General features: G+C 45.6%; 1 protein-coding gene across 1 annotated transcript; it reads right to left on the reverse strand.

The window, feature by feature from the left end:
• Positions 1-3239: 3239 nt before the first annotated feature.
• Positions 3240-12039, reverse strand: EXOSC3 (exosome component 3). The gene is made up of 4 exons (XM_038769700.1): positions 11664-12039; positions 8061-8210; positions 6998-7149; positions 3240-4164 (listed from the first exon to the last, which is right to left on the reverse strand). Exons 1-4 carry the CDS (start codon positions 12027-12029, stop codon positions 3963-3965), a joined length of 870 nt encoding a protein of 289 aa, XP_038625628.1. The 5' UTR covers positions 12030-12039; the 3' UTR covers positions 3240-3962.
• Positions 12040-23866: the final 11827 nt, after the last annotated feature.

Consider the following 23866-nt stretch of genomic DNA (forward strand, 5'->3'; position numbering starts at 1 on the left):
GGGTTCTAATCACAACTCTGCTGCATGATCTAGGGCTGTCCATCACCTCGCCCCCCCCCCCCCCCACCTCACCTCCCTTCTCTCCTTCTCCAGCCCAGCCCGCTCCTCTGCCGCTAACCTCCTCACTGTACCTCATTCTTGCCTGTCCCACCGTCAACCCCCCAGCCCACGTCCTTCCCCTGGCCTGGAATGCCCTCCCTCCACACCTCCACCAAGCTAGCTCTCTTCCTCCCTTCATAGCCCTACTGAGAGTCCACCTCCTCCAAGAGGCCTTCCCAGACTGAGCCCCTTTTTTCCTCCTCTCCTCCCCCTCCCCACAGCACCTGTAAATGTTTGTACAGATTTATTACTCTATTTTACTTGTACATATTTACTATTCTATTTTGTTATCGATGTGCATTTAGCTTTAATTCTATTTGTTCTGACAACTTGACACTTGTCCACAGGTTTTGTCTTGCTGTCTGTCTCCCCCTTCTAGACTGTGAGCCCGTTGTTGGGTAGGGCCCCTACATTCCACGGAAACTGCCCTCTCAAAGGTCACCAATGACCTCCTGCTTGCCAAATCTAACAGCTCCTACTCTATCCTAATCCTCCTCGACCTCTCAGCTGCCTTCGACACTGTGGACCACCCCCTTCTCAACACGCTATCCAACCTTGGCTTCACAGACTCCATCCTCTCCTGGTTCTCCTCTTATCTCTCCGGCCGTTCATTCTCAGTCTCTTTTGCGGGCTCCCCTTACTGTAGGGGTTCCTCAAGGGTCAGTTCTTGGTCCCCTTCTGTTCTCTATCTACACGCACTCCCTTGGTGAACTCATTCACTCCCACAGCTTCAACTATCATCTCTACTCCGATGACACCCAAATCTACATCTCTGCCCCTGCTCTCTCCCCCTCCCTCCAGGCTCACGTCTCCTCCTGCCTTCAGGACATCTCCATCTGGATGTCTGCCCGCCACCTAAAACTCAACATGTCCAAGACTGAACTCCCTGTCTTCCCTCCCAAACCCTGCCCTCTCCCTGACTTTCCCATCTCTGTTGACGGCACTACCATCCTTCCTGTCTCACAAGCCCACAACCTTGGTGTCATCCTCGACTCCGCTCTCTCATTCACCCCTCACATCCAAGCCGTCACCAAAACCTGCCGGTCTCAGCTTCACAACATTGCCAAGATCCGCCCTTGCTTCTCCATCCAAACCGCTACCCTGTTCGTTCAAGCTCTCATCCTATCCCGTCTGGACTACTGCATCAGCCTTCTCTCTGATCTCCCATCCTCATGTCTCTCCCCACTTCAGTCCATACTTCATGCTGCTGCCTGGACTATCTTTGTCCAGAAACGCTCTGGGCATGTTACTCCCGTCCTCAAAAATCTCCAGTGGCTACCAATCAATCTGCGCATCAGGCAGAAACTCCTCACCCTGGGCTTCAAGGCTGTCCATCACCTCGCCCCCTCCTACCTCACCTCCCTTCTGTCCTCCTCCAGCCCAGCCCGCACCCTCCGCTCCTCTGCTGCTAATCTCCTCACCGTGCCTCGTTCTCGCCTGTCCGTCATCGAACCCCGGCCCACGTCATCCCCCGGGCCTGGAATGCCCTCCCTCTGCCCATCCGCCAAGCTCTCTTCCTCCCTTCAAGGCCCTACTGAGAGCTCACCTCCTCCAGGAGGCCTTCCCAGACTGTGCCCCTTCCTTCCTCTCCCCCTCATCTTATCTCCTTCCCTTCCCCACAGCACCTGTATATATGTTTGTACATATTTATTACTCTATTTTACTTGTACATAACTATTCTATTTATTTTATTTTGTTAGTATGTTTGGTTTTGTTCTCTGTCTCCCCCTTTTAGACTGTGAGCCCACTGTTGGGTAGGGACTGTCTCTATATGTTGCCAGTTTGTACTTCCCAAGCACTTAGTACAGTGCTCTGCACACAGTAAGTGCTCAATAAATACGATTGTATGTTGCCAACTTGTACTTCCCAAGTGCTCAGTACAGTGCTCTGCACACAGTAAGCACTCGATAAATATGATTGTATGAATGAATGAAAGTCTCTTCACTTCTCCGTGCCACATTTCCTCAACTGTAAAATAGGGATTCAAGTATCTGGTCTCCCTACTATTTAGCCTGTGAGCCCCATGTTTGGGACAGGGACTATGTCCAACGTGATTACCCTGTGCTTAGAACAATGCTGGATACATAGTAAGCGCCATGGATTGCAATTCCTTAAATACTGAATCTCAAATGGCCTTGTTTTTCTGTGCTTAAACTAGTAAGTTCCTTGTGGGCAAGGATTGTGTCTACTAATATAGTATTTGTTAAACTTATGTAGCAAGCACTGTTCTAAGTACTAGGGTAGACAAAAGGTTATCGGTTTGGATGCAGTCCCTGGACCACATTGGGGTGCCCAGTTAGGAGGGAATAGGATTGCATCCCCATTTTACAGAAGAGGAAACAGGCCCAGAGAGGTTAAGCAACTAGCCCCAGGTCACACAGCAGACAAGTGGCGGATCTGGGATTAGAACCCATATCTTCCGACTCTCCAGCTCGTACTTTTCCGCTAGCTCACACGGTGCTTGGCACATAGTAAACACTTGACAAATACTGTAATTATTATTACTGATTCTCCCAAGCCCTCTGCACACAATAAATGCCATTGTGTGATTGCCATAAATGCCAATCCAAAAGCCTCATGCTTTCCGAGCCACTGAAGGGGGAGGAATGGAGGTGGGATTTTTTTCCATTCAAGGGCACCAAGAGTTGGAGATTGTTCTTGATACTAATAGCAGAAGAGGAATCAAACTTACATAAGCATTCTTAAACTACTAATAACCATATCCACCATGATCGTTAACTGTCATCCTGAAAGAACCCAAATCTCTCTCTCAAGACTGGATGCTTGTTGTGGGCAGGAAACCTGGCTACTTCCTGGCACAAAGTGCTTAACAAATACCATAATTATTGTATTGTGCTCTCCCAAGCACTTAGTACTGTGCTCGGTACCAAGTGAGTGTTCGATAAACACCACTGATGATGAGATCAAACTAGAAACATTTTAACAGCGTTCTCCTATACCTTTGGGGTGTCAATTCCAAAGCCCAGTGAAGTAGGTGAAGGAATTGAAGCCCCTAACTACTCAGACCATCAGTTTTCTAAAAGCCTATCTAGCAAAGGATTCAATCTGCGTCAACGGTAGTGGGTTTGGTGAGAAACAGAAGAGGAAAAAGTGACAATCCTAAAGATTAAAATTACGAAAATTCTTATTTAAAAAGAGTTGTCTACAGACACCTGCTGCGCCCGTCCAGCTAATCTGTTGCCCATTTTTTCCTATGTTACACCGGAGTCATCTAGAATGAGAATTCCAATAACTTTTCCAATGACATTTGCTGTTTTTCACTTGTTTGGGATATGGTCAACTCCAGAGGGTTTAACATTCCTGGCTTTCCGTTCTGCAGTTTTGCTTATTCCTGGTGATAACCCAGGTGAATGGGCAATTTAATCCTCTTGTAAAACTCAGGTGTAGGGCTTGGAGCTCAGAGGTTGTTGCCAGCTAGTCCCCGTCCTTTTCACGATTCCAGTAGGCAGAAACTCTCAGAGCACATCTGGGAGGCTCCCGGGGTCCTTTCGTATGCTGGAACATACCAGTCGGGTTCGCTGCCCTCGTCAACCAGTTTTTATTTTCCCGTAAATGAAAGCCGAAAGAGTTCTCACAGTGCCATCGCTGATAACTTGCCTTCGCTACGAAGCATGGTTCAATGGAATAGTGATTTCCAAATTTCACTAATGTGACTAATTTCATATTATACTGTATCAAATTTACAGCTACCGCATCCCATAGCAATCTCTTTAGGAACCAAGAAGGTGCCATTAAAAGTTTGTCCAAATTTGAATAGTCCCCCACAAAGGCACTTTTTTTGTATAAAATCCTGCCTCCGCTATCTGAACGGATGTCTCTGATAAAGGCACCTGCCGTAGTCATCATCTGTCTGCCAGCCTGGCTAATATTTGCTTTCTTTCGTCGGTTGTCATGAACTCACAGGCCTCTAAAATATTTGCCAGGATTAAAGTCTGTTGGGTGGTTCTTGCTTTTACCCATATTCTCCCATTCATTCCAATTACTATCTCCATTGGGTAGAGTTTACTCATCTCCTGAATGATTTCACATCCTGGGGTTAGAAGCCTGGAAAGAGAAAAAAAAAAAAGACAAAGGAAATGAGATCAGGGTAGAAAGGAACACCCGATTTTCTCTGAACTAAACTACGCTTCCCATTCAGGTGTAGGAAACACTACTACCACCAGCCCAAAAGATGACACGAGTAACTTTTCCCCCAAGTGAACCTCCAACAGTTTCTCCAGCCAAAATTTTACCCTCATCATCTCAGCTCCCAGGACAGATCATATTTATTACTCTATTTATTTTACTTGTACATATCTATTCTATTTATTTTATTTTGTTAATATGTTTGGTTTTTTCTCTGTCTCCCCCTTCTAGACTGTGAGCCCACTGTTGGGTAGGGACTGTCTCTATATGTTGCCAACTTGTACTTCCCAAGCGCTTAGTACAGTGCTCTGCACACAGTAAGTGCTCAATACGATTGATTGATTGATTGAAGAAGTCAAAAACTCTGTAGCCCATTCAACAACCAAAGGGGTGATGGAGTAAAATGATCACTAGCGTTAAAGGCTTTCCTTTTTTTCCTCCGGCGGTTGGTATGCCATAATTCCCACTGTTCATCCTCTCCTCCCCCCATACTGGAATTTTCCTTCCAGAACTAGTCCTGACATTCGGCATCTCACAGACCTGCCAAAGAGCAAAGACCTCACTTTAAGTACTCACTATTAAAACTATTATAAAGGTCTGCTCTTTGAGCCTCTGTAGTTTTAGAAGCATTAACTGTCCTTGATTTACACATGTGAGAGCAAAGGCAAACACGATCTTAAAATGAAACAGAAAGGGAAAGTGCCAGGTGTGATGGAACACACACCAAACATGCTATTGGACATGGAAAAAGAGACAAACCAGAAGAGAAGCGTAACATACCAGTATTAAGCACTTACTGTATGAACAGCACTGGGAAAGAGCCCTCAGGAAGGAATGTTGTGGGCAGGGAATGTGTTAGCTAACTGTGTGGTATTGTACTCTTCCAAGCACTCACTACAGGGCTCGGAACATTGGAACCACTTGATACACACAACTGATCGAATGAATTAGAAAGAAGAGCAAAACTAAAACTAAAGGACTGCAGTGCAAGAGATCAAAACTAGGTCTGGGGGCAGAAGGGGGGATGGTAATTTTCATGGGGGTGGGCGGGAGGAGTGAGTGACTCTGTGTGTGTGTGTGTGTGTGTGTGTGTGTGTGTGTAAAATTCAAGTAACTGGGTTTAAAGTGCACAGATTTCAAAAATCAGAATATTTACACACTAAGACAGTTTCAAATACTTTGAAGTCTGGCCACTTGCCTGCTGTGGGACCTTGGGCAAGTCACTTAACTTCTCTGTAACTCAGTTTCTTCAACGGTAAAATGGGGATTCATTACCTGTTCTCCCTCCACGAGCCCCCATGTGCAACAGGGACTGTGACCGACCTTTATGACTAGTATCTACCCTACTGCTTATACGGCGCTCAGCACATGGTATAAACGCTTGATAAATACCAAAATTATTCTTATGACTCCTATTTTGGGATCTAGTCTGAAGGCTCTTTTCTGATTTTCCCCAGGCTGAAACTCATTTTAAAACAGCACCTTCTACAAAAGTACCGATTTTCCACAAATCTCTGCGCTGTACTAAGTGTACTGACTCTGGTGATTTGAATTCCTTGGAATGCTAAAAAAAAACGTTAAAGGAGTAGAGGGGTCCTAGTGGCAGCCACTAAGAGGTAGGACCCCACAAAGGCACAATCCTCCATGCTGGAGCTGCAGGGTGTGGAATCAAAAGCAATACATCGCTCTACAGAGGAAGCGAGGAAAGCGGGCAGCAACAATGCCTTTTACCCTTGGGAGAGGAGAAGAGAGTGAGGAGGGTAAAAGCACTAAAGTCTGTGGGTGTGTAAGTAATTATGCACATTCAGTTATTTGTTCAGCTGTTTCATCCTGATGGTTTTGCGCTGCTTCCTGGGTTTTTTTTTTTTTTTACTGATTTTGCTACCTGTAAATAATTTGTCGGTTTCCCCCATTAGACTGTAAGCTCCGTAGGGCAGGGAATGGGTCTTGCTACTGCTGTACTCTCCCAAGTGCTTAGAACAGTGCTTCGCACTCAGCAGGTGCACTGATTGACTGGTAAGGACTTGGTGGTGTTCACAGTTGCAAAGGCTTAGTACAGTGCTCTGCACACAGTAAGAGGACATGGGTTCAAATCCCGGCTCCGCCACTTGTCAGCTGTGTGACTTTGGGCAAGTCACAACTTCTCTGTGCCTCAGTTCCCTCATCTGTAAAATGGGGGTGAAGACTGTGAGCCCCCCGTGGGACAACCTGATCACCTTGTAACCTCCTCAGCGCTTAGACCAGTGCTTTGCACATAGTAAGCGCTTAATAAATGCCAACATTATTATTAAGCACTCAATAAATATGACTGAATGACTGAATGAAAGGCTGCTATGGCTGAATTCTCCCACTGACAGCCCACTCCCCCTCTTTCTCCTCCCGAGTTTCCTGGATTTCCAAGCGGGAGGTCCAACTATTGACTCAATTCTGGGAGAAGACTGGGGGAGGGAGGAAAAAGAAAAAGAGGCTGGTAGAGATGGGGGAAGAGAAGAGAAACGGCACAAGCAGTCAAATCACAGTTGGAGATGATAGGGGGAGGCGAATGTGGCTCAGTATAAATCTAAATTTAAATTAAATGAATCGGGGGTAGACACTGGAGTAAAACCTAGCAAAACATAACCTTACCTCGTATAGTCAACCAAAATGCCAGCTAACTTCAAATTTACCTTAATCATTGCACTTTATCATCATGGTAATTTGGAAAAACTTCAGATTATTCCGTTCAGGTAGGTAAACCCAATGTGGTACTTACTTTCTAATTAAACCCAAACTAGCCTTAATCAAAAGGCCATCTTGTCCAATTACGCCCATTCCATTTCCTTTTCCGCCACTGCTGATACACGCAATCTCTGGTTCCATGTCTTTGTTGGCGACAATGAACTGACCATAAATAAGATCTCCCACCTAAAATGAAACAGCATCACACATCAGAGAAACAATTCCACGGATGTACTTAACATCGCTCCCTGAAGGGACGGATTATTCAGCAGGCTAAAAATGCTAAACGGCGGACTTCAATCCCCCGGATTAGGATTACAACCCTCACTAGTTAACCTGGGGCAAATCACTCAATTTTGTCATTTGTAAAACAGGGAGAGCAACACAACCTACGTTACAGAGGCGCCATCGGGAAAGACGCCTGGGCACTTTGCAAATATAAAGTACTACAGGAATAGGTAATGGCAATAATGTCTACCATTAGTTCCCGTCTCCTACATGTAAATCTCTCAAATTCCATCACTCATCTGCTCTGTGACCTTGGGCACATCATTTCACTTCTCTGGGCCTCAGTTACCACACCTGTAAAATGGGGACTAAGACTGAGAGCCCCATGTGGAACAGGGACTGTGTCCAATCTGATTGTCTTGTATTGACCCCGGTGCTTAGTAGAGTGCCTGGCACATAGGAAGTGCTTAAAAAATAGCATTTAAACAAAAATTCTTAAATTTTAAACTTAAGAACCCAAAATGACTGCCGATCTTGGCTTTCCCAAACTATCCACCGACTATCTATAAAGGTTTCTTTATCATTAAAGGACAGGGAAATGCAGAGATAGCATGGTCTCTTGGTAAAATCCAGGTTCTGGTCCCAGCTCTGTCCCTGACCTTGGCCAAATCATCTCTTTGTGCCTCAGGTTTCTCATCTGTAAATTGGATACAATACCCGCCTTTCCCTTCTTTACAGGATGTGGTGAGGGAAGAAAAAGAAATAACTGATGTGTTAGTGAACTGGAAGGATAAAATTACCATTCAAATTCAAGGAAGAATTATTACTCTGATTTTCCTGTGTTAATAAAGGGTTGTTGTTTTTTTTACCTGCACATCTGGTCTGTTTCTTTTGGTTGCACCTTCAAACGCCAAATAGGATAGCGATGCGGTCTCACTTCCGCCAAAATCCACCCTGAATGTATCTCCAGTTCTCGCTGTTACTATGCCTATCACATGTTCTCCTTTAACTGGGATATACTGCAGTTGAAAAACATATTAGAAAATCGACATTTGACAGGGTAAAAGCCGCTCCCCACTCCAATAGGCAGAGGTTGACAGTTCTGCAAAATAACTGCCGTGATCACCGGATTTGAATATCAATTCAGAGATGGATCTTGCTAATGCAATCGTAAAATTTAGTGCCTAAGTAGAATCTGAAGTAATCGATCCATGGTATTTATTGAGCGCTCCACTGGGGTCGGGCGCTGGGCACATTCCCCGCCCATAAGGAACCTCATCACCTCATTGCCTACTGGGGAAATATTTGCTCACCGTAAATATCTGGAATCTAGCCATAAACCCACCTGTAATGACTCCCTGAAACTGCTAAGGAGTAGCGTGGCCAAGTGGAAAGAGTCAAAGGACCTGGGTTCTAATTCTCCAACTCTGCCAGCTGCCTGCCGTATGACCTCGGTCAAGTCACAACTTCTCCGTGCCCGTTTCCTCATCCATAAAATAGGGATTCAGTACCTGTTCTCTTACTTAGATTGTGAGGCCATGTGAGATAGGGACTATGTCCGGCCCGATTAACTTGTATCTATCCCAGTGCTTAGAATGGTGCTGGACACATATTATGTTATTTGCTATGGGCTTACTGTGTTGGACACATATTATGGTATTTGTTATGTGCTTACTGTGTGTCAAGCACTGGTCCGAGTGCTAAAGGCTCACAGTCTTCGATGGAGGGAGAACAGGTATTGGATCCCCATTTTGCAGATGAGGAAACTGAGGCCCAGAGAAGTTATGTGACTTGCCCAAGGTCACACAGCACACATTTGGCATGGCAGGGATTAGACCCCAGGTCCTCCCGGGCCCATGCTCCTTCCACTAGGTCACACTGCTTTCTAGTGATGATGATTCATTCACTCGATCGTAATTATTGCGCACTGACTGCACAAAGCGTCATCATCATGAACCCGGTGCACAGGCCAGATACTGTGCCTGATCTGATTATCTTGTATCGACAATAGCATTTAGCACAGTGCTTGGCACTTAATACATGCCTAATTAGTACTATTATACTTGAAATGTGCACATAGGATTGCTAAAAATGTAGCTTCCCTTGTCGGGAGCCTGAATCACGCTTTGTGTTTTGTTTTTTGGTTTCCCCCCCAACGACCCTACATTCTGCCCCAAGTGAGTGCCCAATAAATCAACTCCTGACTGAACCGTCCTTGGGGAGACTGATGGCTAAGAGCCAGCCAGTCTGCCTTGTCCCAAGGAGGAGGGGGCGGCCGGCCCAGTGACCCCGATCGATCAATCAATCAATGGTATCTATTGCACATTTACTGTGTGCAGAACACTGTACTAAGCGCTTGGGAGAGGACAAGATAATATAACAGACACATTCCTTACCCACAACGAGTTTACAGTCTAGAGGGGGAGACAGACAGTAATACAAATTACAGCTACAAACCCAACTGCTGAGAATTAATGGGACGGCAGCAGCCTTCAGTTTCACTTGATGGGGACAATTACAGTATTTTTTAAGCACCTACTATATTCCTACTATGGTTATGGGTTCAAGTCCCGCTCCACCACTTGTCAGCTGTGTGACTTTGGGCAAGTCACTTAACTTCTCTGGGCCTCAGTTACCTCATCTGTAAAATAAGGATTAAGACTGGGAGCCCCCCATGGGACAACTTGATCGCCTTGTAACCTCCCCAGCACGTAGAACAATGCTTTGCACATACTAAGCGCCTAATAAATGCCATCATTATTATTATTATTCCAGGCAAGGTACGAAGCGCTGGGGTGCATACAAACAAGTCAGTCCCTGTCCCAAGTGGGGCTCACAGTCTCAATCCCCATTTTCCAGATGAGATCACTGGGGCCCAGAGAAGTGAAGTGACTTGCCCAAGGTCATGCAGCAGACGAGTAGCGGAGTCGGGATTCGAACCCACGACCTTCTGACTCCCTGGCCCGTGCTCTATCCACTACGCCACGCAGCACCAATGAAATGTGCTCTCCCTCTAGACAATAAGCTTGTTGTGGCCTGGGAATGTGTCTGCTTGTTATACAGTACTCTCCCCAACGCTTAGTACAGTGCTCTTCACGCCATAAGCGCTCAATAAATACGACTGAATGAATGGCACCTAAAGCTATGCTTCTTTCCGAAGCAGAAAGATGGGGAAGCGATGAAAAGCCCCCCACAAAAAAGCACCCGAAAACGCACTACTGGGGAGAGGGGGACCCCCGAAATGCAGTAAAATAACTCGGTTCACTTGTAATAATAATAATAATAATAGTATTTGTAAAGGGCTATGTGCCATGCACTGTACTAAGCGCTGGGGTGGACACAAGTAAATCGGGTTGGACCCAGTCCCTGTCATCATCAATCGTATTTATTGAGCGCTTACTGTGTGCAGAGCACTGTACTAAGCGCTTGGGAAGTACAAGTTGGCGTGAGGCTCACAGTCTCAATCCTCATTTTCCAGATGCGGGAACTGAGGCCCAGAGAAGCGAAGTGACTCGCCCAAGGTCAGACGGCAGACAAGTGGCGGAGCCGGGATTCGAACCCACGACCTCCTGACTCCCAGGCCCGGGCTCTAGCCATTACATAGTGCTGCTTCTCTTGTATCCACCCCAGCGCTTAGTACGGTGCCTGGCACAGAGTAAGCGCTTGACAAATACCATCGTTATTATTATTATTAATAAAGAAAAGGGTTTTCTTTACTAAGAAAACCCTCACACCCCCCTCACATCCACAAGAAGCAGCGTGGCTCGGTGGAAAGGGCCCGGATTTGGGAGTCGTCATCATCATCATCATCATCATCATCATCATCAATCGTATTTATTGAGCGCTTACTGTGTGCAGAGCACTGTACTAAGCGCTTGGGAAGCACAAGTTGGCAACATATAGAGACAGTCCCTGCCCAACAGTGGGCTCACAGTCTAAAAGGGGGAGACAGAGAACAAAACCAAACATACTAACAAAATAAAAGAAATGGAATAGATATGTACAAGTAAAATAGAGTAATAAATATGTACAGACATATATACAGGAGTATATATGAGTCAGAGGTCGTCGGTTCGAATCCCCGCTCCGCCGCTTGTCAGCTGGGTGACCTTGGGCAAGTCACTTCACTTCTCTGGGCCTCAGTTCCCTCATCTGGAAAATGGGGAGGCAGACGGTGAGCCCCACGCGGGACGACCTGATCACCTTGGCTCTCCCCTCGGCGCTTAGAGGAGCCGCGTGGTCTCAGCGGCAAGAGCCCGGGCTTGGGAGTCACGGGGCGTGGGTTCGAATCCCGCCTCCGCCCCTTGTCGGCGGTGGGCCTTTGGGCAAGTCACTTCACCGGGCCCCGGGTACGTCACCTGGAAAACGGGGAGACCGTGAGGTCCACGCGGTGACCTCGTGGCTCCCTCCAAGAGCAGTGCTCGGCCCACAGTAAGCGCTTCACCGATACCACCCCCCCCGACCAGGCTCACCCGTTTCTGCTGGGAGTCCACCCAGTACATGCCGAAGCCGGAGCTGCCGCCGTGCCTGTGCCGCAGCAGGCCGCACTTGGTGACCAGGAGATAGTGGTCGTGGCGGCGCAGGCCGGGCCCGCACAGCACGCGGGGCCGGCAGCCCACGATCAGCTCCGGCAGCCGCCTCTCGTCGCCGCCGCCCGTGCCGGCCAGCTCCCGCAGCAGCAGCTGCTCCCCGGGCACCACCATCTGGTCGAGCCGCGTCTGCGCCCAGATCCGCACCGGCCCCCGCTTCGTCTCCGGTTCCGGCGGGCGCAGCCCCAGCAGCTCGGCGATCTGGCGCTTGGCCTCCCAGTCGCCCTTCGTCTCGCCGCGCTTCGCCATGGCGGCGGCCGGGCGTCTGAGGAGAACTCGACGCTCGGGCGGCGGCGGCGGCGCGCGACTGCGCGCGACGCCCGTGACGTCGCGCGCGCGCGCATGCGCGCTAGGCCAGCCACGCAGGCGCAGAAGCGGAGCGCGTGACCAGCCGCTCGGGCCCGACGGAAGGACGGTGACGTCACATTGGGCCTTCATCCAATTATTGAGCGCCTACTATGTACTAAGCGCTTGGGAAGTACCTATAGAGGCAGCCCCTCCCCAACAGCGGGCTCACAGTCTAAAAGTGGGGGGGGACAGAGAACAAAACCAAACATACTCACAGAATCAAATCAATAGGATAGATATGGACAAATAAAATAAATAAATAAAGTAATCAATCAATCAATCAATCAATCGTATTTATTGAGCGCTTACTATGTGCAGAGCACTGTACTAAGCGCTTGGGAAGTACAAATTGGCATCACATAGAGACAGTCCCTACCCAACAGCGGGCTCACAGTCTAAAAGTAATAAATATGTCCAAACATATATCCAGGTGCTGTGGGGAAGGGAAGGAGATAAGATGGGGGGGATGGAGAGGGGGACCAGGGGGAGAGGAATCAATCAATCAATCAATCAATCGTATTTATTGAGCGCTTACTATGTGCAGAGCACTGTACTAAGCGCTTGGGAAGTACAAATTGGCATCACATAGAGACAGTCCCTACCCAACAGCGGGCTCACAGTCTATAAGGGGGAGACAGAGAACAGAACCAAACATACCAACAAAATAGAAATGTACAAGTACAATAAATAAATAAATAAATAAATAAATAGAGTAATAAATATGTACAACCATATATACATATATACAGGTGCTGTGGGGAAGGGAAGGAGGTAAGACGGGGGGATGGAGAGGGGGACGAGGGGGAGAGGAAAGAAGGGGCTCAGTCTGGGAAGGCCTCCTGGAGGAGGTGAGCTCTCAGCAGGGCCTTGAAGGGAATCGATCATCAATCAATACGATCATCAATCGTATTTATTGAGCACTTACTCTGGGCAGAGCACTGGACTAAGCGCTTGGGAAGTACAAATTGGCAACATGTAGAGACAGTCCCTACCCAACAGTGGGCTCACAGTCTAAAAGGGGGAGACAGAGAACAACACCAAACATACTCACAAAATCAAATCAATAGAATAGATATGGACAAGTAAAATAAATCAATAAATAAATAGAGTAATAAATATGTCCAAACATATATACATATATGCAGGTGCTGTGGGGAAGGGGTCGTATTTATTGAGCGCTTACCGTGTTTAGAGCACTGTACTAAGCGCTTGGGAAGTACAAGTCCCTACCCAACAGCGGGCTCACTGTCTTCAGTCGGTCATTCATATTTATTAAACGCTCACTGTGTTCCAAGCACTATACTACTCCTACTAGTAACGCTGGTAATAATAATGATAACAATAATGGTATTTGTGAAGCGCTTACTATGTGCAGAGCACTTTTCTAAGCGCTGGGGGTGGATACAAGGTGATCAAGTTGTCCCACATGGGGCTCACAGTCTCAATCCCCATTTTACAGATGAGGTAACTGAGGCTCAGAGAAGTTAAGTGGCTTGCCCAAGGTCACACAGCAGACATGTGCCGGTGTCAGGATTCGAACCCATGACCTCTGACTCCAAAGCCCGTGCTCTTCTCCACTGAGCCACGCTGCTCCTCCTGGTATGTGTTCAGCGCTTACTATGTGCCAAGCACTGGGGGTGATACAGAGTAGTCCCACATGGGGCTTACAGTCTTAATCCCCATTTTCCAGATGAGGGAACTGAGGCCCAGAGAAGTGAAGTCACGCAGCTGACAAAAGTGCTTGGGACGTACAAATCCAACAACAAATAGAGGCAATCTCTACCCAACAACGGGCTCACAGTCTAGAGGGAAAAAAATGGCTCTATTTGTTAAGCGCTCACTATGTGCCAAGCACTGTGGTAGATACAAGGTCAGCAGGTCGTCCCACGTCTTCATCTCACAGTCTTCATCCCCATTTTCTGGATGAGGGAACTGAGGCGCAGAGAAGTCCAGCGACTTGCCCAAAGTCACACAGCTGACGAGTGGTGGCGCCGGGATTAGAACCCATGACCTCTGACTCACAAACCCGGGCTCTTTCCACGCTGCTTCTCGATCTGTTTTGCCCTGACTTGTTCCCTTTATTCATTCCCCCCCCCCTCAAGGCCCAGAGCATTTATGTACAAATCTGTAATTTATTTATATTAATGTCTGTCTCCCCGTCTGGACTGTAAGCTTGTCGCGGGCAGGGAGTTGTATCTGTTTCCTGTTATATAGTACTCTCCCAAGCGCTTAATACAGTGCTCTGCACCCAGTAAGCGCTCAGTAAATACAATAGAATGAAATGTGTCTAGCAACTCCGTTATATTGTACTCTCCCGAGAACTTATTCGAGTGCCCTGCACGCAGTAAGCGCTCAAAAAATACAACTGATTGATTCCAGGAGCTGCTTGTTCTTGGCTGGAAATGGCTTCCAGAATCATCCACAAGATTCCTTGAGAGGAGGGAGGTAACTATCAAAATGAGCAGCTACTAAATCGCAACACGGGTTTTCAAAATCCGTAAAATTTATTTTGCCAGAAACAGAAAGGCTGATGCATATTACCTCTGCACACTGGGCAAATGAGCCCAGCTTTTGTTTATAATGAGGGAAAATAAATCTTTACAAATGTTTCTCTATTTGTTATTGGTGCATTTTTAATGGTTAAGCGCTTACTATGCGCCAAGCACGTAGTGGCTAGAGCACGGGCCTGGGAGTTAGAAGGTCATGGGTTCTAATTCTGGCAACGCCACTTGCCTGCTGTGTGACCTCGGGCAAGGCACTTCACTTCTCTGGGCCTCAGTTCCCTCATCTGTCAAATGGGGATTGAGACTGTGAGCCCCACATGGGACAGGGACTGCGTCCAACCCGATTTGTTTGTATCCACCCCAGCGCTTAGTACAGTGCCTGGCACATAGTAAGCGCTTAATAAAATACCATAATAATTATTATTTTTATTATTATTCCTAAGGGCTAGGGTAGATACAAACTAATCAGGTTCAACACAGTCCATGTCCCGCATGAGGCTCACAGTCACCCAGAGGACAAATGGCCCGTGCTTTATTCACTAAGCCAAGCTGCGTCTCATAGCCAGCAAATATTTAATTCGAATTAGCACAGGCAATGTAATAATATTAGTGGTTAGCATAGCTATCTTTCTAATTAGAATAAGCATTTCATTAGTTACATTAATTTCATGAGCTGACAAATCTCAAATATGCTCCTTTTGGGGTGTTTTTGACCAGGATGGTGTGAGGACACTCAGAATTGTACCCTGGACTACTATCAATCCATCAATCATATTTATTTAGCATTTACAGTGTGCCAAGCATTGTACTAAGCACGTGGGAGTGTACACTACAACAGAATTAGCAGACATTCATTCATTCAATCGTATTTATTGAGCGCTTACTGTGTGCAGAGCACTGTACTAAGCGCTTGGGAAGTACAAGTCAGCAACATATAGAGATGGTCCCTACCCAACAATGGGTTCACAGTCTAGAAGACATGTTCCCTTGCCCACAATGAGTTTACAGTCTAGAGACTATGAAATTGGGGATTTTATTTTTCCTCCCCCTGAAACTGGATACATTTCTATCTATTCTCCGCAGAAGGAGGGTCGATGGGAAAAGAGAGGCGTGTTTAGAAACAGAATTCCCTGTTGGGAACCACGGTAATAATAATGATGGTGGTATTTGTTAAGCGCTTACTATGTGCCAAGCACTGTTCTAAGCGATGGGGTAGATACAAGGTAATCAGGTTGTCCCATATGGGGCTCCTGGTCTTAATCCCCATTTTCCAGATGAGGGAACTGAGGCACAGAGAAGTTAGTGAACAATGTGGTTAGACATGGCAAAGAAAGAAATGGCAGCTATGTCCCAGGTATCTTTCCGATCAAAACCCTGGGCCTCCAGCTTCTTGAAATGCCCTTCTTTGATGTCATCCGCCCAACACACGGCAAGAACAAACTCCAGCCTTGCCTTTTCCTGGTCACTGAGGTCAGCCGGTTTCCAATTCACAATGATCCGTAGACAACCAAGCAGCCACAGAGAAAATCTTATCCCACTCTACTCAGTACAGCTCCTAAAACGGTAAAGGAACTAATCATTCTTTAATAGTGCAACATGAAATTTCATCAACCCTCCTCCCCCCGCCCAAATTGGACAGAAATCAACCTTTCTAGAATAATAACGATGGCATCTGTTAAGCGCTGACTCTGTGCCAAGCACCGCTCTAAGCGCTGGGGTAGATACAAGGTAATCGGGTTGTCCCACGTGGGCTCGCAGTCTTCATCCCCATTTTCCAGATGAGGTTACTGAGGCACAGAGAAGTGAAGTGACTCGCCCAAAGTCACACAGCTGAGAGGTGGCGGAGTTGGGATTAGAACCCACGGCCTCTGACTCCCAAGCCCGGGCTCTTTCCACTAAGCCACGCTGCTTCTCCGAAGAGCGGTTGTCCTGGTAAGATGAAGTACCTATGAAGCCAACACTTTATGGATCTAATACCAGCTAATAAGAGGAATAAATGACTGCTCATCTTCTGAAATCACTTGTTTCATCATCATCATCATCAAACGTATTTATTGAGCGCTTACTGTGTGCAGAGCACTGTACTAAGCGCTTGGGAAGTACAAATTGGCAACATATAGAGACAGTCCCTACCCAACAGTGGGCTCACAGTCTAAAAGAGGGAGACAGAGAACAAGACCAGACATACTAACAAAATAAAATAAATAGTTTTTTCCACCCTTCTTCCCTCTTTAAAGGCCCTCTTCGACCATTCACTCTCTGGTGAGCCCGTCCCCTCTGCCTTCAAACGTGCTAAGTCTCCCCTATACTCAAAAAAGCTTTCTTCAGATACCACTGCACCCTCCAACCGTCACCCCATCTCCCAGTCAATCGATAGTACTTCTCCCAGTCAATCAGTAGTACTTACTGAGCGTTTACTGTTTGCAGAGCACTGTAATAAGCACCTGGGAGAGTCCAATAACACAGAGCTGGTGGATTCATTCCCTGCCCACAACGAGCTCACAGTCTAGAAGACGAGCTTACTATCCAGCTTCCATTCCTGTCCAAATGCTCCGAACAAATTGTACATTCCCGCTACCTTGATATATCTTTAAACTCTTTTGCTTCCCCCTTCCTGTTACTTATTTTAGTGTCTGTTTTCCCTACTAGATTGTAAACTCTCTCTCTCTCTCTCTATTATTAAAAAAGACAGGGCATCCCTGGCCCGTTGTTGGGTAGGGACGGTCTCTATATATTCCTCCCTCCCTTCTTCCCTTCAAAGCCCTACTGAGAGCTCACCCCCTCCAGGAAGCCTTCCCAGACTGAGCCTCGTTTTTCCTCTCCTCCTCCTTATCCCCCCTGCCCTACCTCCTTCCCCTCCCCACAGCACTTGTATATATCTTTGTACAGATTTATTACTCTATTTATTTTACTTGTACATATTTACTATTCTATTTATTTTATTAATGATGTGCCTATAGCTATAATTCTATTTGTTCTGATGATTTTGACACCTGTCTACGTGTTTTGTTGTCTGTCTCCCCCTTCTAGACTGTGAGCCCGTTGTTGGGTAGGGACCGTCTCTATATGTTGCCGACTTGTACTTCCCAAGCGCTTAGTACAGTGCTCTGCACACAGTAAGCGCTCAAGAAATACGATTGAATGAATGAATGAATATATATATATATATATATATACATATATATATATATATATATATATATATATATATATATATATTCATTCAGTGGGATTTTCAGAAGGCCCACTGTGGATAACGCATGGTATTATGCCCTTAAGAGGTTCCATCCGAAGTAAGACTGTTCTCCAAAACCTTGTAATCTAATGAGGAAGACCAGACAGACATAAATCGTATACTTTCAGTGGGAGCAGGAGAAAAATATATAGCCACACCTGGGAGTAGCGGCAACTGGGAATAGTAAGGAGAGATGAAATGAATGAATAAATAAACCAAAACGGAGTTGTTACATAGATACACTCAGAAGCGCTAAAGGTAGCTGTTGGGATGACATGATCGGGGATGGTGGACAGCAGTTGGGGAGTGAGAAGCAACATGGTCTAACAGGAAAAGCAGAAGGCTGGGAGTCAGGAGATTCCCCTGCTGTGTGACCTTGGGCAAGTCACTGAACTTTTCTGTGCCGTGCACACCGTAGGTGCTCAATAAATACCATTGATTGATTGATTGGCTGGCTGGCAGACTCAGAGGGGGAGGGAGTTCTGGGCAGGGAGAAGACCGTGAGCAGTAAAAGGAGAGTCAAGCCTGAACTACAGGAAGACGGTCGGCTTGGGAGAAGTGAAGAGTGTGAGCTCTAGAGAACTCTCCCAAGTGCTTAGTACAGTGTTCGGCACACAGTAAGCACTCAGTCAGTACCACTGATTGACTGATGAATCGATTGAACTCCAGTGGGAGAAGAGACCAGATATATAAGAAGGAGACTCTTGAAGCCAGTGGGCAGGAACTTTTGTTTGCGGCAGAGATGGATAGCCCTTGGGGGCTTTGGAGGATTGGAAGGAAGTGTTCAGAGAGACGTTTAGAAAGATAAGCCGGGCAGCAGAGTGTAATAATAAAATAATCATTCATTCATTCAATCGTATTTATTAAGCACTCACTGTGTGCACAGCACTGTACTAAGCGCTTGGGAAAGTACAATACAACAATAAACAATGACAATCCCGGCCCACAATGAGCTCACAGTCTAGGGGGGCGGGGGGAGGACCAGTGAGGAGGAGGATGCCGAATTCATTCATTCATTCAATCGTATTTATTGAGTGCTTACTGTGTCCAGAGCACTGTACTAAGCGCTTGGGAAGTACAAGTTGGCAACATATAGAGACGGTCACTACCCAACAACGGGCTCACAGTCTAGAATGGCAACAGTCAGTCAGTCAATCTTATTTATTGAGGGCTAACTGTGTGCAGAACACTGTACTAAGCGCTTGGGAGAGTACAATATAACGGAGACATTCCCTGCCCGTATCAAACAAAAACTCCTCACTATTGGCTTCAAAGCTCTCCATCCCCTCGCCCCTTCTTACCTCACCTCCCTTCTCTCCTTCTACAGCCCAGCCCGCACCCTCCGCTCCTCTGGTGCTAACCTTCTCACGGGGCCTTGTTCTCGCCTGTCCCGCCATCGAACCCTGTCCCACGTCCTACCTCTGGACTGGGACACCCTCCCTCCTCAAATCCGCCAAACAATCACTCTTCCCCCTTTCAAAGCCCTACTGAAGGCTCACCTCCTCCAAGAGGCCTTCCCAGACTAAGCCCCCCTTTTCCTCAGCTCCCCCTCCCCTCCGCGTCGCCTCGACTCACTCCCCCTCACTCCGCCCCACAGCACTTATGTATATATGAATATATCTACAATTCTATTTATATTGATGCCCATTTACTTGCTTTAATGTGCATATATCTATAGTTCTATTTATTTATATTGATGCCTGTTTACTTGTTTTGATGTCTGTCTCCCCCCTTCTAGACTGTGAGCCCGTTGTGGGCAGGGATTGTCTCTTGCTGAATTGTACTTTCCAAGCACTTAGTAAGCGGTAAGCGCTCAATAAGTATGACTGACTGACTGAATGAATGAATGAATGAATGCCCAAAATGAAGTACCTGTGATGTTCCTTCCTATAAGAATAGCATAAAAATTGTGACTATATCAGTGTTTCCACGCTGATGCCTCTGAAACAGAATAGAGGTCAAGGAGTTAGTGCTTGGCACATAGTGAGCGCTTAACAAATACCATCATTATTATTATTATTATATTTTCATTGTCACTGCACTTGAGAAAAGCGAATAAGCAATAAAACCAACTGAAAAAACATTAAAACTTCAAACAGAACGAGAAAAACAGCAATAGTCAGTTACTTCTGCTATCTATTAAGCATTTACTAAGTGCCACTCCCTAAATGCCAGGGAGAGTACACTATAACAGAATTGATAGACACGTTCCTTGCCCAAAAGGAGCTTACAGTCTAAAGGGAATACAAGATAATTACGAGATAATCAGCTAGAACAAAAGTTCCTGTCCCACACAGGCACAGTAATTCACTATGGTCTGCTTTAGAGCTTGTATCATGCTTCATTCTGACATGTACATTTGCTGGTTGTGCCCTTTATTACATGTTTAGGAGGCAAATTCTAACCTGATCAGCCAGGACAGGGTTTGGGGAATATACGCTAAGAAGTACGCTGTGGGCAACCACACAACAGGAGCATCTATTAGCAGCACTTGTAGCCACAAACGACGAGTTCTTTGTCTGTCTTGCTGAGTCGTCCGAGGAGAGGGAAGAGGAAAGTCAACTTTTGTATAAAACAAATGAAAACATGCCATTCCAAAAGGCATTCCAAAATGCTTTCAATTTAATTGGTGAATTCCACAGAATACAGTACATCTGAGATAACTGCTAACATTTTTTTTAAGGAGACTCTTCCTTTGGGTCTTAATCTTCATACAGCAGAGGAACACAAGGTAACAGTTGAATTAGCTCCTCGTGGTCAGGGAATGCGTCTACCAATTCCGCTGCATTGTATCCTCCCAAGCACTTGGTACAGTGCTCTGCTCACTGTAAGTGCTCAATAAATACCATTGATTGATTGATAACTTGGGAATCCAACCACTAATCCCCTCTCTGAGCCTGCCTCGGATAGCTCATGTCAGCTTTTCCACACCTCAACTTATATCTGGCTTGGCAGATTAGAAACAGAGGGAGATGGGCTCAGTTTCTTGGTTTTTTAGCCCTTCCGTGCAAAATTGCAACAAAAAATACTGGAATGATACTCCACTAATGTTAGTTGGAAAACTGATAACTTTAGCACTTTTAAGAAACACTTGGATTCTGTGATTTTTTTTTTCAATTTGCTGGTAAGTTTGATCACACGCAGATACAACCATCGACTGTATTTATCAGAAGGGAAGGGCAATTTTCTAGTGACCTTGATGAATGTAAATTGTTAAACTAGATCATATGGGACTGAAGAAAATGAAATTTAAAACCTTTTTTTCCTGAAATGCTCAGATAATTGCCTCAACTTCTCATTTCATTTGGCCAGTACCTATCTCTGCAAGTTTTAGAGAAGCATCATTAAAATGTGAGAAATAGCCCCTCGGAGAAGTCAATTACTTCTAAAACCAGGGAGAACAGACATTACTGACTCGTCAACATAAAAATTTAAATATAAACCTCTAGAGAAGGTCTAATGAACTCCTGATGCAAATGAGAAACATGCTGCTGAGAAATGTTTTACTAAGCAATTCACAACTATTTTGGCATTAATTTGAAAAAATGCATTTCCTTGGCTCCGATTATTTTGTTAGAATTCTGCACTTGTTCCATAACAGTGTTGACTTAAACTATCAATCATGTCAGATGGGGGGAGAACTAAGGGAATATTTTCCTGCAAAAGAATTTTTTAAAGGAGGTTAACAGTACATAATACCAACAATTTTCAAAGAGTTTATGTAAATTCCCAGTGGGCAAGGATCATATTGTCTGCCTTTATTGCACTCTCCCAAGCACACAGTCATAATAATAATAATGGTATTTGTTAAGCGCTTACTATGTGCCAAGCACTGTTCTAAGCACTGGAATGGATACAAGCAAATCGGGTTGGACACACCCCTGTCCCAGTTGGGGTTTACAGTCTCAATCCCCATTTTACAGATGAGGGAACTGAGGCCCAGAGAAGTGAAGCGACTTGCCCAAGGTCACACAGCAGACAAGTGGAGGAGCCAGGATTAGAACCCATGGCCTTCTGACTTTCAGGCCCGTGCTCTATCCACCACGCCATGCTGCTTTCCAAAATTCCCATGGCTAATAATGCCACATTTAATCCTTTAGTCTGGTATTCTTTCCTGACAATTCAGAAGTAAGACTCATTTGTCCGCCTATACTATTTATTCCAGCAAATTCAGGGTGAACCTACGCTTTGGTATTTTCTGAAGAGGAGAAATAAACTTTCCTTATGCCTGGCTTGGCAAAAAATATGTAATAAGAGCCTGAAGGTTGTGCTTAGTTGGTGTTTTTTTTAAAGCATAGCCAACATTAGTCAACATTTCTTTCAAAGCAAATGGAAGGCAGTGGGAATTCCAGGGGAGCAATGGGACCAAAGGTGAGGCAAGAAAGAGAGAGAGAGAGAGAGTGCTTTGGAGGGATTAGAGAGGGAGTTACTTGCGGGCGCCGGGGAGGAGCAGGTAGGGAAGTAATGTGATGGGAAGGAGTTATTCAGGGGAAACTGAGTCCAGTGAGGGAACAGTTTGTAAAAAAAAAAAAAAAAGGCTTAACAATTCCATTGCATAGAATTGATTAAATGTTAGAAGGTAATTCCAAAACTAATGGAAACTTGGTCTGGCTATTTTTAAAGAGCACCAGAATTCAGCAACATAAGCTAACCAATCTTACTTCGCTTTATAAATCGTCAAAAGCTACATTCATTCAGTCGTATTTATTGAGCGCTTACAGTGTGCATGAAGACTAAGCAAATAATGTACCTACAGAAAAGGGTAATACTGCACATTAAAAATTAAGAAATTGTGTCCCATTCTTGCTAAGCACATCATATAGTGCTATGTATCCAGTGGACATTAAGGAAATATTAATCTGTGTTCTTTCTGATGAGACCCTTCCTTTGAAATAAACTGTGTAGGAGGCTCCCATTTCCTAAACACAAGCAGGGATTTCTTGTGATATGAGAAGATGGTATTCTAATACCATCATTAGCCACATTTACTGCTCTTCAGGAACAGGATGCTAGAACAGTGCTTGGCAGACAGTGAGCGCTTAACAAACACATCATTATTATTACTCAGGACAAGAGTCTTTAGATACATAACCAACCCGATTCGCTTACTTCTAGTAACCAGAAAAGATCAGATATTCTCTTCTCTTTTCTTTATGGTATTTGTTAAGTGCTTGCTATGTGCCAGGCACTGTACTAAGCTCTGGGGTAAATACCAGCTAATCAGGATGGACACAGTCCATGGTCTACATGGGGCTCACAGTCTTAAATCCACATTTTACAGATGAGATAACTGAGGAACAGAGAAATGAAGTGACTTGTCCAAGGTCACACAGCAGATGTGTGGAGGAGCCAGGATTAGAACCCAGTTCCTCTGACTCCCAGGACCCTGTGCTTTCCACTAGGCCACACTGCTAAGCACTGTACTAAGCTCCTGGGAGAGTACGGTATACCAGAGTTGGTCGACACGTTCCCTGCTCATTATCTAGATCATCAAAATTGATACAATGCAACATTAACAACTTGAGCTGCTTGGATTTTAAAATGAAAAATGCATTTCACCCCATCAGCTGCAGCCTTGAGGCAAAATAAACACATGGGGACTCAAATAGAATGAGTTCAGTATTAAAATAATATCTCTTCAGAGCAGGTGGAGCAAAAAAGGCCTCTTTAGAATTTAGATTCCATCAGGCATCCTGCCCTGTCATTCCTTCCCTCTACACTCACGTTGGCTTCCAGAGAAGGAAATGTCTCTATCTGTTGCCGAATTGTTCTTCCCAAGCGCTCTGCACACCATAAGCGCTCGATAAATACGACTGAATGAATAAATGAATCAATCAACAAATGTGGTGGCCATTTTAGATGGAAGAGGGGGAAGCAATGGATCCTGGAAGTGCTGTGAAGAACAAACTGACAGGATTTGTTGACAGGCCGAATATGGAGGAGTCAAGAAAAAGGAGTCAAGAATTTTGTATTAATGTAATATAAAAACAAACTACAGA

This window comes from Tachyglossus aculeatus, chromosome X4, assembly GCF_015852505.1.
Source record: "Tachyglossus aculeatus isolate mTacAcu1 chromosome X4, mTacAcu1.pri, whole genome shotgun sequence".
Lineage (NCBI taxonomy): Eukaryota > Metazoa > Chordata > Mammalia > Monotremata > Tachyglossidae > Tachyglossus > Tachyglossus aculeatus.

Bases quoted from the DNA above. Each gene is read 5' to 3' on its own strand.
- EXOSC3 (XM_038769700.1), bottom strand. From the start codon at position 12,029: ATGGCGAAGCGCGGCGAGACGAAGGGCGACTGGGAGGCCAAGCGCCAG. The intron at 8,211-11,663 runs GTGAGCCTGGTC...TTTCAACTGCAG, and splicing joins TGGACTCCCAGCAGAAACGG to TATATCCCAGTTAAAGGAGA. The intron at 4,165-6,997 runs GTAAGTACCACA...TTCTCTTTCCAG, and splicing joins AGTTTGGGTTTAATTAGAAA to GCTTCTAACCCCAGGATGTG.